This window comes from Chenopodium album, chromosome 27 (assembly GCF_948465745.1).
Source record: "Chenopodium album chromosome 27, dcCheAlbu1.1, whole genome shotgun sequence".
In the NCBI taxonomy this organism is placed as follows: Eukaryota; Viridiplantae; Streptophyta; class Magnoliopsida; order Caryophyllales; family Amaranthaceae; genus Chenopodium; species Chenopodium album.
This window is the reverse complement of record NC_137860.1, coordinates 1,448,438-1,464,366: the sequence shown is the minus strand read 5'-3', so window position 1 is coordinate 1,464,366 and position 15,929 is coordinate 1,448,438. Positions and strand designations below refer to the sequence as shown.

Below are 15,929 nucleotides of genomic sequence, written 5' to 3'. Positions count from 1 at the left end.
TATGAAAGAATTGTGTATTTGTTTGTTATAGTTTTTAAAGTAGAAAATTTTCAATTGGTGGTTCAGTTGAAAATTATAGTAGTTAGAGTTTGTAATTGACGTGGAATGTATTAAATGAATGAGAAATATCATGTGTATGTATTGAAGTTTATTTGCGGGTTATTTATCTATAAATTTATTTTATATACGATATTTAGATAATACAGTTGGAGGGAATATCTTAACACTTATTTTATTTAAGGTTTAAGTCGTTGAAGCATGCACTACGAGCGTACCCCCAATCCCCTCCAACGATAAGAAATACAATCATTTACAGAGTTTCAAGACCATGGGATCAAGATTAGTAGAGGAGTGTCCCAAAGAATGAATCTTTCTCATCACCTTTCAGAGCTGCCTCGACCAGATTCTTTCTTGAATGAATCTTTCTCATCGCCTTTCAGAGCTGCCTCGACCAGATTCTTTCTTTTTCATTCTGCTCGCAAAATAAATTAACACGCTATCTCAAAGTTAAATGTTACATTTTACATTAAAAAATTTAAAATTAAAAAAAAGATCATAACCTTCCATTTTATCTTTCTCAATAGTGTGTCACCTGATGAGAAGGCTGAAAAAGGGTTTGGGGCATTAGATACAACAGAGATAATAACATGAAAAAAAAAGGAGAAACCTTTCATCAGCTGTTAGCCCTGTTAGCCTGTTGCCGACTTCCATGGGCGTGGCACAAGGGGCTAGAGTTTTTGCAGGTAGGCTGATACCACCACCTCTGAGGGACAATGTGGTACCCCTTACTAAGCTAGCTCTGGATATTAGATTTGAATCAAAGAATACAATAATCACAGTGATGTCATCGTGGAAATGTTGACGTACCCCACGGTCTATCTTTTTCAAATCAGAGTATCTCATCACTCTTTTTTTAGCTGCTTCTTGCAATGCAGTTTTTACCAATCTTTTAGCACTTCCCTACATTAACAAGATATAAATGTCTTACATTCCCCACTTTAAGATATAGTAGCAAATACTCCAACAAAATAAGTGCCCACATAACCACATTATGAGCTGTATAAAACTATAAATACAAATATAAAAGCTCCAATAACATAATCATAGTAGCAAACATAACACATTCAGACTTTTAATGAGTGGGGTCAGTTTAAGTATACAATCGTTTAACCTTCATGTTTTCAAAGCAAATCCTTTGATAAAAATGAAAAGGAGCATTCCTTAGAATAGGTTCTCAAAAGATGACACATCAAATTAAATTATCCACCAAATACAAACTACTTGATAAAAAGAAATGATAACCATGTTTCTTTTCTCCTCCTCCTCTTCCCATTCCCCTCCCCTGACCCATGCAACACAACCCAACCAGAGTTCCACAGCCCTCTCAGCCACCATACACCACCTCCATTTCTTGCTAGTGAGCAGCACAGGTTTCCGAATCAAATTGTGCTGGCCTGCTGGGGTTTGGTCGGTAATAAGTCAGAGTTGGGGTAAAGCTGGTAAGATGAAAATTCCTAAAGGAAGTTAGGGGTAATCTAAATTTGGGGTGGTTGTGAAAGTGGTCGCGGAAAGTAAAATAATGCCATTTTTGAAAAAAAAAAAAAAAAAAAAAAGGTGTCTGCGTGTGTGTGTTGGGGGGGGGGGGGGGAATCGAGGGTTGAGATGGGGATTGGTCTAATATCCCTATAATTTAGTAATCATGATGACATGATTACTAAATTATCAGTTTCCTGCATCTATAAGAAGTAAGAAGTGTAGACAGAATATACAAGCAATACAAGAAATCACCATATCAGGTGAGATTGCAATACAAAGTTTCATAAATCAAGCACAAACATCTAGAAACATCCCATCCCACCCTGAAAAAAAGTGCCAGCGTAGATAGGAAAGCACAAATAGTGAATACCATAAAATCTACCAGAACACACCTAATTCATTGTTGCTGGCCGAATTATGCGCTGAATAATGCAAAGTGAACCATTCTTTCCATATACAAAACAACAAACCTGCACAAAAAATATTACTATAATAAGTAGCAAATAATAAGACCATTTGAGTGCTCTATCCAAAGTGAAATTATTTTGCAATCCTCAAAAAAAAAATAACAAAACATAATACCATCTGATCAGCAAGCATAAGAACAGTCTTCAGTGAATACTTCCTACTACAGAAATTGAATAAATCTTCTAAGCTGGGCCCAAGTAGATCTATGACTAATACATTATAGTCTCCTTCAACACCAAACCATCTTACATTAGGAATTCCAGCTGCCAACATCAGACAATATCAAAGTAAGACTAATATCAAAATGTGGGAAAGAATATTACTATATTCAGCTTTAGAATCAATTAAGTGTCGAGAATGGAAGATAAGCTCATTACTTCCTTTTTGCAGAATTTTATACAATTTGGACTTGTAAAGCAGTTGAGGATGCTTTGTTTTCACGTTTTCCTGAAAAGCATTGAATGATGTCAGAAAACCACAAAATTGGAAGGCACAGTAGCAGAGGTTTCATTTATCAGGTAGAAGGCAATCACATCAGTATCATCAAATAATAGCTAAATCAAATGCAACCCCAGAAATGAAATAGCTTAACCTATTTCATGATTTCATCACATAGACCAACAAATAGACTTAAGCAACTGCAACATGTTATTTTCCTCACTCGTCTAAGACAATAAAACAACAAAATTGACCGTGAACTTTGAGACAATATGATTCAATCACAGCACCAGATTGCAAAATAATTTCACGAATCTGCAAGCTAACAAAATCACAGCTCTTTGACGTATGGGTTTAAGTAGTTAATAATCCATATTCAATTACCTAAACTGAATGAAATGTTTGGTAGCTCCAATTTTTCAAAAGTGAATTTATCCTTAAAGCTCCAACAGTTGCTAAATAAGAGCAATTGGGATGGGACTGGAACAACTGTTAACAGTGTATCACCTTCTAATGAAGCTATATAACTACCAAGGCCAAACCAAGCACTGAAAAGGCTAACAACATGATATGTGACACCTCTTTTGTATCAAGCTACTCATTGAATCGTAGGGTTACTGAGGATATGCAGAACAAAGGAAGTATAGCTCAATGGCTGTACATGAATGTAGATAGGCCTAAGGCGGCAAATTGTCAAGTATAGAAAAAATGCAAAGTCCCTAAATACCATTAAAAATAGAAGGTAAGAAAAAAAAAAAAAAGTTCAGAGGTCCTTGCAGCTTTGCTGACATATATAAACACTGAATATCACAGAAAAGATATCTAGAGCATTCAAGGTGCCCTCAATATCTAACAGCTTTAAATTATAGTATTAAAACTTACAGTCTCGGTAACACGTTGCTACCATTTTGAACAAGTTCGTAAAGATCAAAAACTGAAAAGCCATGCCTGCTCTCATCCTTAAAGAACAATTCCAGCTTCCTCAATTCTTTTAAAGCTCCCATAGTCCCATTGCTTCCAAAACACATATTAAAAATTCAGAAAAAATAAAAGCTATTATAAACATCTGCAAAAAATCATAACAGCAAGAAATTACTCACACGGTTCGATATACTTATGAGGAGAAGAAAGTTTAGAGATTCAAAGCTCTGTAAGCATTTCAACAGAGTACTTCAGAGCTTCTCTGAGATTGTCCAAATCCTAAAATTGAATTTACAACCCAAATTAAACAAAATTAGAAAGAATAATTGGAATGCAATAGAAACGCGATGAATTTTTTTTTTTATATTAAAAAAAATTATCTCCATGTACAATTCTCAGAACAGAGGAAAAAAAGTAACACACAAAGAAGTATTAGCAGCGCCCAAAAAAAAAAAAACAAAAAAAATCCCCATTTCAAACATGCAATAGCAGAGATTTAGAGAAAATTACCTTGATAATTTGACAATTAATCCCGAATAAACCAAACAAATGCTAACATAAGATCAAGGACGAATTCAATCATAGCAAGAAAGCAATAAAATCACAGAGAGTTAAGGATTAGAGTGTGCAAACCTTGAGAACAAGGTCAGGAATTTGTTGACGATGAAGGGTAGTGTTCATTCTGTTCAAGTTCCTTGATCCGTTTGAGATAGGCTAGCCGTAATCCATGGAGGAATTGGTGGTGCGTTCTGCATCTATCGCTAGTTGTGTCGGCCTAGAATTCTACATCGCTTCAAATTAAAGAGAGGATACCCAGAAAAATTCAATTACAAACTTAAATAAAAACATCAATTTTTCTAAATACCACAAAAATGACCAGAGGAAGTAATCTAAGGAGAGAGAAAGCAGTCAAACACCACCGCCATAAATGAATGAAGGAGCAAGAAGCCAGAAAATGGGGAAAGTTGTGGTGATGGTAGAATTCTACATCGCTTCAAATTAAAGAGAGGATACATAGAAAAATTCAATTACAAACTTAAATTAAACCACAAAAAACTCAAATTTTCAAATACCCACAAAAATTCACATTACCCCATTTCACAATCAACAAAAGTAACTCAAAATGTTGGGTAATTAACCATCAAATGAACAACAATACTAATGAGAAATTTATTTTTAAGTTACCGAAAAGCAGTGACGGAGGGAAAATCGGTGGTGGTATTTGAGCCGCCGCCCTTGGATTTCACGTTCATCTTGAGTTGCAGAAGTTTCTCTCTCTAGGTTTCTCTCTCTAGGTTTCTCTCTCTAGGTTTCTCTAGGATTCTCTCTCTAGGTTTACCTCAAATCAACCAAATTTGGGGAAAAATACTCAGAACTCAATAATCAAACTAAAACTTCAAATAAATAAGCAAAATTAACATGAAATCCTTTAAAATAAAGAGTAATTAACAGTATATAATGAGCAGATCCAAACCAGATAAATTTTGCTGCCATGAGAACCAAATCGGAGCAAATCAAGAGCTTGAACAAGCGAATCGAGAAAAGCAACGAGATTAATAACAACATCGTTATCTAACGGCAATTGACTCTCCTTCAATTCCTCAAACATTGGGGTCAAAAGCTTCAACCTACGAGCTAAATTACAGTACTGTTTCTTAACAGGAGGACGATAATCTGAAATTGAAGCAATTTCATTGATTCTATCAATTAAATTGTTGAGCAACTGAGCTTCGTTTTCATCCTCCATTGAAGTAGAAAAAGGAAGAAAAAATGGGGAACAAAAATGGCGAAAAAAAATCAGCGCAGACTTTAGAAGAAGTAGAGGAGAGAGAAAATGGAAGAAGAGTTGGAAGAAGCAAGAAGGTCAGGAAGTCGGTGAAAAGCAAGGGCCAAGTAAGTCGGTGGAAATAAGGGGTATAATTGGCAATTCATTAATGTTGGGGACAAGGCTGTAATAACACCAAAAAATACTATTCATAAGGAATAGTAGCAACATTTGCACTTTTATAATGGTTATGGATATATTGAAGGTCAAACAAGTGTATTGACATGTGTGTCAAATTTAACCGTGTCATTTATTTAGAAACAGAGGAAGTACCTCCGTTCTTTTTTTACTTGACGTGTTTCTTTTATCACGCTTACTAATGTAAAATTTTAATGAATAATATCTTTAATTCTCCAAAATTATAAATTATAAAAGTTGTATTATTGTGATAGTATATATTGAGACGAATTTAAAAAGATCTCACACAAATATATTTTTTCTTATCTACATAAAAGTTGGTCAAAGAAGGGGTGGTGAATCATGTAAAAGTCAAAGCAGGTCAAGTAAAAAAGAACAGAGGAAGAATATAATAAGATCCTGCGTAGATTTTAAGTTGTTACACCTCACTCACGTTATTCAATGCGAATTTTGCAGTATAATTAAAAGCGAGAATCATTTTTCTATGTAAAAATAGATCCCTAAGCTAGCTTATTGAAGCGATGTGAGGGTTAAATAATAATTGTCCATTTAAACTCCCTAGCTATGATTTCTTTGATAATCATTATTAATACTTCTTGATGAGCTTTCAATTCGCAGGATATATACATATAACAATATAACATATCCAATTTGTAGTAAAAATCAAATCTAAAGTCTTAATTGTATTTTTTTTCCTAGCACAATGGAGCAAGTTGGTGCAACACATGTAGATGAGGCAACAAGATCCGACCAAGTCCGGCCTTCGATTTCCATAGAAGAGATGATCGAGAAGAGTATAGGTCGTATAACCGCGACTCAGATCTTGCAAGCCATCCTCACATCACTACCAACATTTTTCGATAGTCAACAAACGTACATTAGTATATTTGCTCATGCTCAACCAACATGGCATTGCACAAGTAAGCATAATACCTCTTGTATCTCTAATAAGTCTAGCATATGCACCCTTTCGAGGAACCAATGGGCTTGGGACATTGGCAACAACGTGCATACCTCAATCATATCACAGTGGGATCTCGAGTGTGCTAGTCCCTTCATCACCGGCCTCCCTACGACTTGCTACTTTGTCGGATGTCTAATAGGCGGGTTGGTTCTAGCCACACTCGGTGATTCATCACTAGGCCGAAAAAATCTCCTTTGTCTATCTTCAATGGTAATGTCCCTAGCTGCATTAGCATCTGCATTTTCTCCCAATATTTGGGTGTATTCGGTTTTTCGTTTCTTAAGTGGGGCGGGTCGTGCTCCAATTGCAGTTTGTGCAATGGTTTTGATGACGGAAAGAGTTGGCAAAAGATGGCGGTCACAATTTGTTATGGTATTTTTTATTCACTTTTCATGTGGAATCTTGGCACTAACAGGCGTTGCCTACTTAACAAGGTCCTCGTCCTGGAGGACCTTGTATCTAGGCATTTCGATTCCAGGAATTGTTTGTTCCGTATTATGTTATTTTTTCGTGTTTGAGTCCCCTAGATGGTTGTTCTTGCAAGGGCGAGAAAAGGAATCCATGACCGTCTTAAGGAAATTAGGAACAATAACTCAAGTTGACTCGACCTCGATTACTAAAACAACACCCACCAACACTAGTCCCTTTGCAACCCTTAAGGTCTTGGTCGAGAAAAGATGGGCTCTACAACGAATGTTGGCGTCTATGGTCTTATCATTTGGCATCGGTCTTATGTACTTTGGCATGTTTTTAGGTGTTGGTAATTTGGGGTTTAATATCTACTTAACGTCAACATTTAGTGCACTATTGTCCTTAGCCTCGTATTTACTCACTTTCCTTTTTTGGATCCAAAAGATGCAATAGACGTGCCTCGTTGCTCGGGTTTTGTACCATAAGTGGTGCAACGAGCATAACATTTTCACTAATAGGAAAACATAGTCATAAGGGATTATTTATCGCGTTAGAGCTAGTGTCTTTATTTTGTGCATGTATGGCATACAACATAGTGTTGATGTATGTTATTGAGCTATTTCCCACTTGTATTAGAAATTCAGCCTCATCACTAGTACGGCAGGCAATGTTTTTAGGCTCGGTTTTCGACCCGGTGTTGATATTGTTCGGGAGGCGAAACATGGTTTATAGCTATGGGGTGTTTGGAATCACAATGCTTCTTTGTGGTTTCCTAGTTATTTTCTTGCCCGAGACAAGAGGTAAGGTGCTTTGTGATACCATGGAGGAACAAGAGACTAGGGATAGAATAAATGTGAAATAAGTGTTATATAACAATTATATAATTATCAGATCAACCGACAATGAAGAAGGAAACATTTAATTTTAATCAAAGCAATACTTTGACTTTTAATTTCTACTATTGTATATTTATTTTCTTCTTTATAATTGATATGTTTAAACTCTTTGACTCTATTTACAACTTTTAGTTTATACAATTTTTGAGATTCACCATTTTGATAAAAACGAACATAGTCTATAGAATCTTGTCAAATTCATTTTAATGCATAATTTCATAATATTAATCTATAATGAATTTTACTTATTGATAACTAGAGATATTTATTATTGGAATATATATTGACAAATGTAATAAAATAATTAACGTGTCAACTTAAAAAATGGATGGGGTACTTTGCCTCCTTTTTTTTTCCTTTTTTTTCTTTTTTTTTTCTTTTTTTTTTTTTTTTTTTTTTTTGTTAATAATATAATAGCCCCAAATTATATCTTTGTGGAAAAAAAAATTAGATTGTATTTTTATAGTAAGCCCTAATTCTTTCCCCACTTGCTTGAAATTGGTGTGTCAACTAAAAAATTAGAGGGGTACTTTGAAACACCCCCCCCCCTTTTTTGGCTAATAATAGCCCCAAATTGTATTTTTGTGGAAATGAATTAGATTGTATTTTAAAGATAAGCCCTTATTTTTTCCCCTGTTGCTTGAAATTGGTTCGAGTTGTGTATTGTTTGCTTTTATAACATTCTCAAAGGTGTTCTGAAAAAAATTAATTTTTTCCTTGATGTTTAGAGATCTACAAGGGTGGGTGATGGTGGTTGGGTTGGGGTGACGGCCATGGTAGGGTAGGGGTGTGATGGTGGGGTGGTGGCTGGGTTAGGAATTAGGATTTTAGGATTTTTCTTTTTTTTTTTTTTTAATTCAATAGTTGATTAACACATGTACTGGGTGGGGCCCACTTAATATTTTTTTGGATGGTAAAGTTAAGTGATGGTGAAACTTTTTTTTTTTTTTTTTTTTTTTTTTTGTGTTGTTATAATAAAATAATATAAAAATAAATTTGTGGTGTTATAATCAAAATCATGACAATTTTGTGGTGTTATTTTCAAATTTTTCAATTTGATTATAGTTTAATTACTCGTTGTTTCCTCGACAATTTCCACTATACTACTTTCGAAAGTAACATACAGGTTACAAGTAAGGTTTATAATTGTTTGATCATATTGTATGTAGACATGTGGTGAGGAGTCCTAGTACAAATACTTCATTAACTATTAGCATAGAGAAACATTATTTTTTTTGGTATCCATGTTTTGTTCAGATTGATACTTTGTATACTTTTGTAGGTTAACTATTTATTTATTCACAGGAGAAAAATTGAGCAGCTAAATGAATTATTAATGTGGTCATTTTGTCAAGAACAATGGTGCTTGATCTTATTTTATGTATCATTATTTTGACTTTAATTTGGTAAAAGAAACTACCATGCAATTGCCACAAATGAAAGGAATCTACCGTGGGGTGTTAGTTCCACATATAGGTTGTTGTTGGTCTCATTAGTATAAGGAATCCGGATTATGCTAATTGGCGTGGTCAATTGGACTTGATGAGTTAAGCAAGTCCCAACTTGTAACGGTTTCAGTTTATAAATAATTAATACGTAATGATAACATTACTTGACTACTCCCTCCGTCCCAAAAAGAACGACCCATTTGGGTTGATTACGCGGGTATTATGGAAGTTAAGTAAAAAGAAGTAAAAGTATATTGGTAAGATAAATTTACATGGGGTTTGTAAAAAAATAGAGAGAGAAAGTAATAAAATAACATGAAAAATCAAATTTTTATATGGGGAAACTAATTTTGCACAAATATTGTAGCAAATTGGTGGGTGTTTTAATGTAAATGGGTCATTCTTTTTAGGACAAAGTTTTGGCCAAATGGGTCATTCTTTTTGAGACGGAGGGAGTATATATTATAGATTATACAACTCGTATTGTGTGCGGCTGGCTACACCATATGACCACTAAAATAACAAAGTAATTCTTATAATACAAATTAAACCAAGTAACTCTTATAATACTAACCGAGTAACCCCCTAACGAAGAAACCCTTATGACACTGACGAAACCCATGTAACACTGACCATGTAAACCTTATATAACACTAACGAAGTAATCTGTAACCTCCATGGTGGCTGTCTGGCCAGCCACATATAAGTATTTGTGCAGATTATATATACTTCATCTACGAGTTTTTTTTTTTTTTTTTTTTTTTTTGAGCTAATCTTTTACAGTACATACTAAGGGCCTGTTCTCTTACGTTGAAATTCAATTCAGTTCAGTTCAGCTCAATTCAGTTCAGTTCAGTTCAGCTCCTAATTTCCTTCTCTTATAAAATATTCATTTCAGTTCAGTTCAGTTCAGCTCAGCTGAGTACAGTTCAGTTCAGTTCAGTTCAGCTGAGTTCTGTCAATGAGAACAGACCCTAAGAATATACCAATTCTACATGCGTGTTTGAAATAATTTTTACACTTGATCTTATTAGAAAATCAAAGGGGTACACTACCAATCTACTAGTCGATCTACAACTAGGTTACTAATGTAGGTGAGCCTAAGGAGGAAGAAAGGAGCCATAACCAACCTAGCTTAAAAGTAGAGGTGTCAAAATCACATTCAACTTGACTTAATCAGAACTCAAACTGATCGAAAAATATCCGATTCAGAATTTTCAATTTTGACTCAAGTGGACACAATAATTTAGCATGACTCAAATTTAAAATTTCATCCGATCTGACTTCATCAAACCCGATCCTCATACTCAAATTGACACCTCTACTTAAAAGTCAAGTAGTTCATAATAATAATAATGTGCTAGTTAAGTATTTATATTTAAAAAAAAAAAAAAAGTAATGCTACATTTGTAGTAAAAGCATAAAAAGCATCACATACATTTTTTTTAAAAAAATAAAAAAATTACATACGAAGTATAATTTTGTGTAATCAATGTTTAATCATTTCTAGTCTTTTCTCTTATAGCTTATTATATGCAACTTTTAGAATTGCATATGTCATTTTCCTTAAATTAGAGCCTAAGAGGTTAGAGGTTTAAACATTGCGCTTCTATTTTCGTGATGGGCCAAGGCTTGACCATTGATTGCTTGGACGACATTATAACTTCAGGTGATACGTCATGACATGAAAAAAATCACCATAACACTACATATTGAATAGCTACTACTTATTAATTACTAGCACAAAGTTGAAATAAGACGATAGACAACCATCCCAATTAATCAACTCTCCCACTCATGTCGTAAATTCGTAATGTCACACAAATTATTCGCTAATCAGCGTCAATACTTATTAGGCATTTTTCCATGAGAGTGACAAGAAATTTCATTGTAGAGTTGCTGACAACAAAAGTCAAAAAAGAATCTATCACCAACTTCTTAATATGTATTTTGAATTAATTTATTTAGCTCTATGGTCTTGCAATTAGGTTTTATTAATTTTGTTTGGGTGACAAATTAACCATGGGCTAGTTTGTTGGTTACTGAAAACTTCAATCCATGTGTTCATTTATGTAGCCGTCGATGTGCCATTTAAAAAAAAAAATTAAAAACTTTAAATTAGATATTTAACGTAAACATTAAACTTCTCGTAAATTGGCTTATATACTTCCTCCGTCAATGGTTATTTGCAACAAAGGGGTATTATTTGTGAGATATAAAATATTTCTTTGTTGCAAATAACTATTAACGGAGGAAGTAATAAAGATTTGTATAGATTATAAATAATCATGTTCGATACAAGTTACATGATTAACCACCGTACATATTTTAGGTATTAGTCATTACACCTTACGTCCTTAATAGAATACTAGCTACGTACAAACGTTTGATGCAAGTTACATGATTAACGGGATTGGACATACAATTATTTGCTAACCAAGGAAACATTTTCTATGTTAAAAATAGACCTTCTTCTTGGTACGTAGTTGGTACTACTTGGCTATATAAACAAGCTTCTTGCTACTCTTATTGTCAAGGAGCTAACTTGCAACATTATAGCAGCAGGTACAACTTAAGAAGATTATTGTCCATTTAATTTCTTACATTTTAATTTCTTTGATAATCACTCTTAATTTTTGGATTGTTAATGAATTTAGCAGGATATAGATATTTAACATCTAGTAAAAGCCAGTTCTAAAGACCAAGTTTTCTTAGCAAATGGAGCTACAAGCTGGTGCAACACATGTAGAAGAGGCTACTAGACCCGGCCAAGTACCGCCTTCGATTTCCATTGAAGAGATGATCGAGCACAATGTTGGTCGCATAAACATGACACAAATCTTACAAGCCCTCCTCGCATCACTACCTGCCTTCTTTGACAGTCAACAAACATACATGAGTATATTTGCTCATGCTCAACCAACATGGCATTGCACAAGTAGTACTTATAATAACACCTCTTGTATCTCTAATAAGTCTAACATATGCACCCTTTCGAGGAACGAGTGGGCTTGGGACACTAGCAATGACGTGCATAGCTATACCTCAATCATATCACAGTGGGATCTCGAGTGTGCTAGTCCCTTCATCACCGGCCTTCCTACGACTTGCTACTTTGTCGGATGTCTATTAGGCGGGTTGGTGCTAGCCACACTCGGGGATTCATCGCTAGGCCGAAAAAACCTTCTTTGCCTATCTTTACTAGTATTGTCCCTTGCTTCACTAGCATCTGCGTTTTCTCCTAATATTTGGGTATATTCGGGTTTTCGTTTCTTAAGTGGGGCGGGTCGTGCACCCCTTGCTATATGTGCACTTGTTTTATTGACCGAAAGAGTTGGAAAAAAATGGCGGTCACAAATCGCTATGGTAGGATTCATCCATTTTTCTCTAGGAATATTGGCTCTAACCGGTGTTGCCTACTTAACCCGGGGTTCGTCTTGGAGGAATTTGTACCTATGGACTTCAATACCGGGAATTGTATGCTCGATTTTGTGTTATTTTTTCGTCTATGAGTCCCCTAGATGGTTGTTCATGCAAGGGCGAGAAAAGGATTCTATGACCGTCTTAAGGAAGTTAGGAACACCAACTCAAGTTTACTCGACCTCGATTATTACAACCAATATTAATACACTACAAATCGCGGTACCTGCCAGTACTAGTCCCTTTGAAGCCCTTAAGATTTTGATCAAGAAAAGATGGGCTATACAACGATTGTTGGCGTCTATGTTCTTAGCATTTGGCATCGGTCTTATGTACTTTGGCATGTTTTTAGGTGTTGGTAACTTGGGGTTTAACATCTACTTAACGTCGACATTTAGTGCATTATTGTCCTTAGCCTCGTATTTACTCACTTTCCTTTTTTGGATCCAAAGATGTAATAGACGGACCTCGTTGCTCGGGTTTTGTACCCTAAGTGGTGCAACGAGCATAACATTTTCCGTTATAGGAAAATATAGTCATGAGGGATTATTTATCGTGTTAGAGCTAGTGTCTTTATTTTGTGCATGTATGGCGTACAACCTAGTGTTGATGTACACGGTGGAGATGTTTCCGACTTGTGTTAGAAATTCGGCCTCATCGCTAGTAAGGCAGGCAATGATATTTGGCTCGGTTTTCGACCCGGTGTTGATCCTGATTGGGAGGGAAAATATGGTTTATAGTTATGGGGTGTTTGGAATCACAGTTCTTCTTTGTGGACTCTTAGTTGTTTTGTTGCCTGAGACAAGAGGTAAAGTGCTATGTGATACCATGGAGGAACAAGAGACTAGAGATAATGGTGTATAATTTGTCAATAGTTTTGATTTTACATGAAATAAATTAAATGTGTGGAACAATCATAATATAATTATCATATATTCGATCTTGATGAAGGACAAACTTTTTGTCCGCTGACAATGAAGAAGGAAACATATTCTTCTATTGTTCTTTAATAATTGCAATAATTTGATTTAGCTTTTGATTATCTATAGCATATATAACTTTAACCACAATTTTTTTTTATATAAGTGTACAATTTATTATAAATGATAAAACTCTTACAACCCGTTTGATAGGTGAGACCATAATACTCCCTCCGTTTCTTATTTCTTGCAACAAAGGGGGGGTTCACGGTTCCCAAGTCAAAACTTTTAAGGGCCTTAAGCATACTTTTAATCACATGTGATTAAAATTGAAAAAGGAGGGAAGGGAAAGGGACCACCGTTTTTTGGGGGGTCACATGGGCTGAAATTTTTGGAGGATGTACTTTTCCCTCCCAAAATTTCACCAAAATTTCAAACATACCCAAATTTCATCCAAATATTCCCTCCACTTACTTTTCCCAAGCAAGTGGGGGTATAAAAGTTCCACAAACACACAAATCAGTTTCAGTTTACACAAAACACCATCAATTTGTTGTCTACCTCCTAATGAATACATTTTACCATAAAAATTCCAAAAGTTAGCACTAAACTACTGCAAATCCTACCATAATTACACAGCAACTACAACCTTCTACCCTACTTAGTGCTAAATTAGGGGCAGCATCTTCTACTTTTTCTTCAAGCAAAAGCTGGTTCAGGAAAGAGTTGTCCAAAAAATTGCATCCTCCACTTCATCACCATCACAGACCTAAAAAAAACCAAGGTTAGTATCTGCACATGGATTCTGAAGAATTTTTTTCATTAGAACAATTACTTGGATCAGAAAATCAGCTATACTCAAGTGACTCAGCAGATACAAGTAGTGATTCAGAGGATGAATACGAAGCAGAGTGGGCATATTCACAAATTGTAAACAACCAGCAACAACAAGCAGATGTAGGAGAGAAGAGGAGAGATCTCACCATGGAACAGAAAAGGGAGATTGTAGATGCAATACTCCTAAAGATGCAAGGTGGGGAACTGCCAAGAGGGTTCTTAGCACAACTTGCAAGGAAATTTGACATTCATAGATCAACAATGTCAAGGTTGAATGCTGACATTAAGAAGCAGATGGCACAGGGGAATGTCATTGATGTCAGGTCTAAGAAACTGGGGAGGACTGGTCCTAAACCAAAAGAGTATTCTGATGAGTGGCTTCAATCTGTGCCTCTTTATAAGAGGACCACAGAGAGAAGCTATGCTGGAGCACTTAATGTCTCCCATTCAACAATTCACAGATTAAGAAAGAAAGGAAGACTCAGGACACACACAAGCACAAACCATCCAGCCTTAACATCAAATCACAAAGTGGCTAGAATGAAATGGGTTTTAAGTCATATTAACCCCATTCCAAGTCAAGGGAACCCAAAATTTGTTGACATGCAAGACACAATTCACATTGATGAAAAATGGTTCTACTTGAACCCAGAAACAAGAAAATTCTACTTGCTGCCAAAAGAAGAAGATCCATACAGATGTCAACAGTCAAAGAGGTTTAAGATTAAGGCTATGTTCATGGCAATGATTGGTAAACCATTGTATGCTAGGGATGGGACTCTATTGCATGATGGGAAGTATGGTATCTTCCCATTTGTCAAACAGCAGATGGCAAAGAAAAAGAGTAAAAACAGAGAAGCTGGTACAATGGAAACAAAGGCTGTGCAGAATGTAAATAAAGATGCAATCAGGGAAATGCTATTGGATCACATCATCCCAGCAATACAAATACAGTGGCCAGAGGGACTCCCTAAAAATGTCAAAATTCAGTGGGACAATGCAAGACCCCATCAAGTCCCTAAAGATGAAGAGTTTTTAGCTGCTTGTCAAGCTAATGGGTTCAACATAGAAATGATCTACCAACCTGCACAGTCCCCTGACTTGAATGTCCTAGACCTAGGTCTTTTCAAAGTCATACAATCCCTCCAATATCAAGCATTCCCTACTACACTGGATGACTTAATCAAGGAGGTGGTCAATGCTTTCAATGCATTTGAAGCTAAGGCAAACAAGTACATATGGCTAACACTTCAATCAGTCATGATCAAGATATTAGAAAAACAAGGGAACAACAACTTCTCTCCACCACACATGAAGAAGAAGAAGCTGGACAGATTAGGTGTTCTACCCAAACACCTACATGTCCCTAAGGAACTCATTAAACAAACTGTCACATTTCTAGACACAATGTTCATCCCAACACCACATGCCACAGAAGAAGAAGCATACATGGAAGTAGATGCTGACTGAAGTACAGACAAGTTAAAGAAGGGACCCTGCCAATGCACAAGGACTGCCACACATAACCTTCATAGTATGTTTGCAATTCTGGTAAGAAAGCTTTTGTTTAAGGTATCCTATTACCAGCTTTTGGTTAAGACACAATGTGTAATGCTTAGGTTATGTGTATTTTGTTGAATTTTTGTGAACACATTAAAGGCAGTCATGTAATATTGGGCCTCAATATTTTGAAATGAAATGTGAACT

The 15,929-nt window shown here is 35.5% G+C and overlaps 1 protein-coding gene, 1 long non-coding RNA gene and 2 pseudogenes across 12 annotated transcripts; 3 read left to right on the top strand and 1 right to left on the bottom strand.

Annotated features, from left to right (window-relative positions):
• Window positions 1-159: 159 nt before the first annotated feature.
• Window positions 160-5,334, bottom strand: LOC145620293 (uncharacterized). 11 transcript variants are annotated; one of them, XR_014108208.1, is made up of 10 exons: window positions 4,549-5,328; window positions 3,997-4,154; window positions 3,543-3,642; window positions 3,325-3,456; window positions 2,382-2,451; window positions 2,119-2,267; window positions 1,929-2,006; window positions 868-960; window positions 561-604; window positions 160-472 (listed from the first exon to the last, which is right to left on the bottom strand). It is a non-coding gene; the product is annotated as an uncharacterized LOC145620293 (long non-coding RNA). The 11 variants fall into 11 exon arrangements; XR_014108203.1 differs by having other exon boundaries at window positions 561-960; window positions 4,549-5,334; XR_014108206.1 differs by lacking the exon at window positions 561-604 and having other exon boundaries at window positions 668-960; window positions 4,549-5,330.
• A 516-nt stretch (window positions 5,335-5,850) lies between these two features.
• LOC145621397 (organic cation/carnitine transporter 2 pseudogene) lies at window positions 5,851-7,607 on the top strand (annotated as a pseudogene).
• A 4,156-nt stretch (window positions 7,608-11,763) lies between these two features.
• LOC145618963 (organic cation/carnitine transporter 3 pseudogene) lies at window positions 11,764-13,329 on the top strand (annotated as a pseudogene).
• An 854-nt stretch (window positions 13,330-14,183) lies between these two features.
• LOC145618962 (uncharacterized) lies at window positions 14,184-15,692 on the top strand. Its single transcript, XM_081673570.1, has one exon. The coding sequence runs from the start codon at window positions 14,184-14,186 to the stop codon at window positions 15,690-15,692; it is 1,509 nt and encodes a 502-aa protein (XP_081529696.1).
• Window positions 15,693-15,929: the final 237 nt, after the last annotated feature.

What these genes read in the sequence shown, in the direction of transcription:
- LOC145618962 (XM_081673570.1), top strand. Translation starts at nt 14,184, where the DNA reads ATGGATTCTGAAGAATTTTTTTCATTAGAACAATTACTTGGATCAGAA.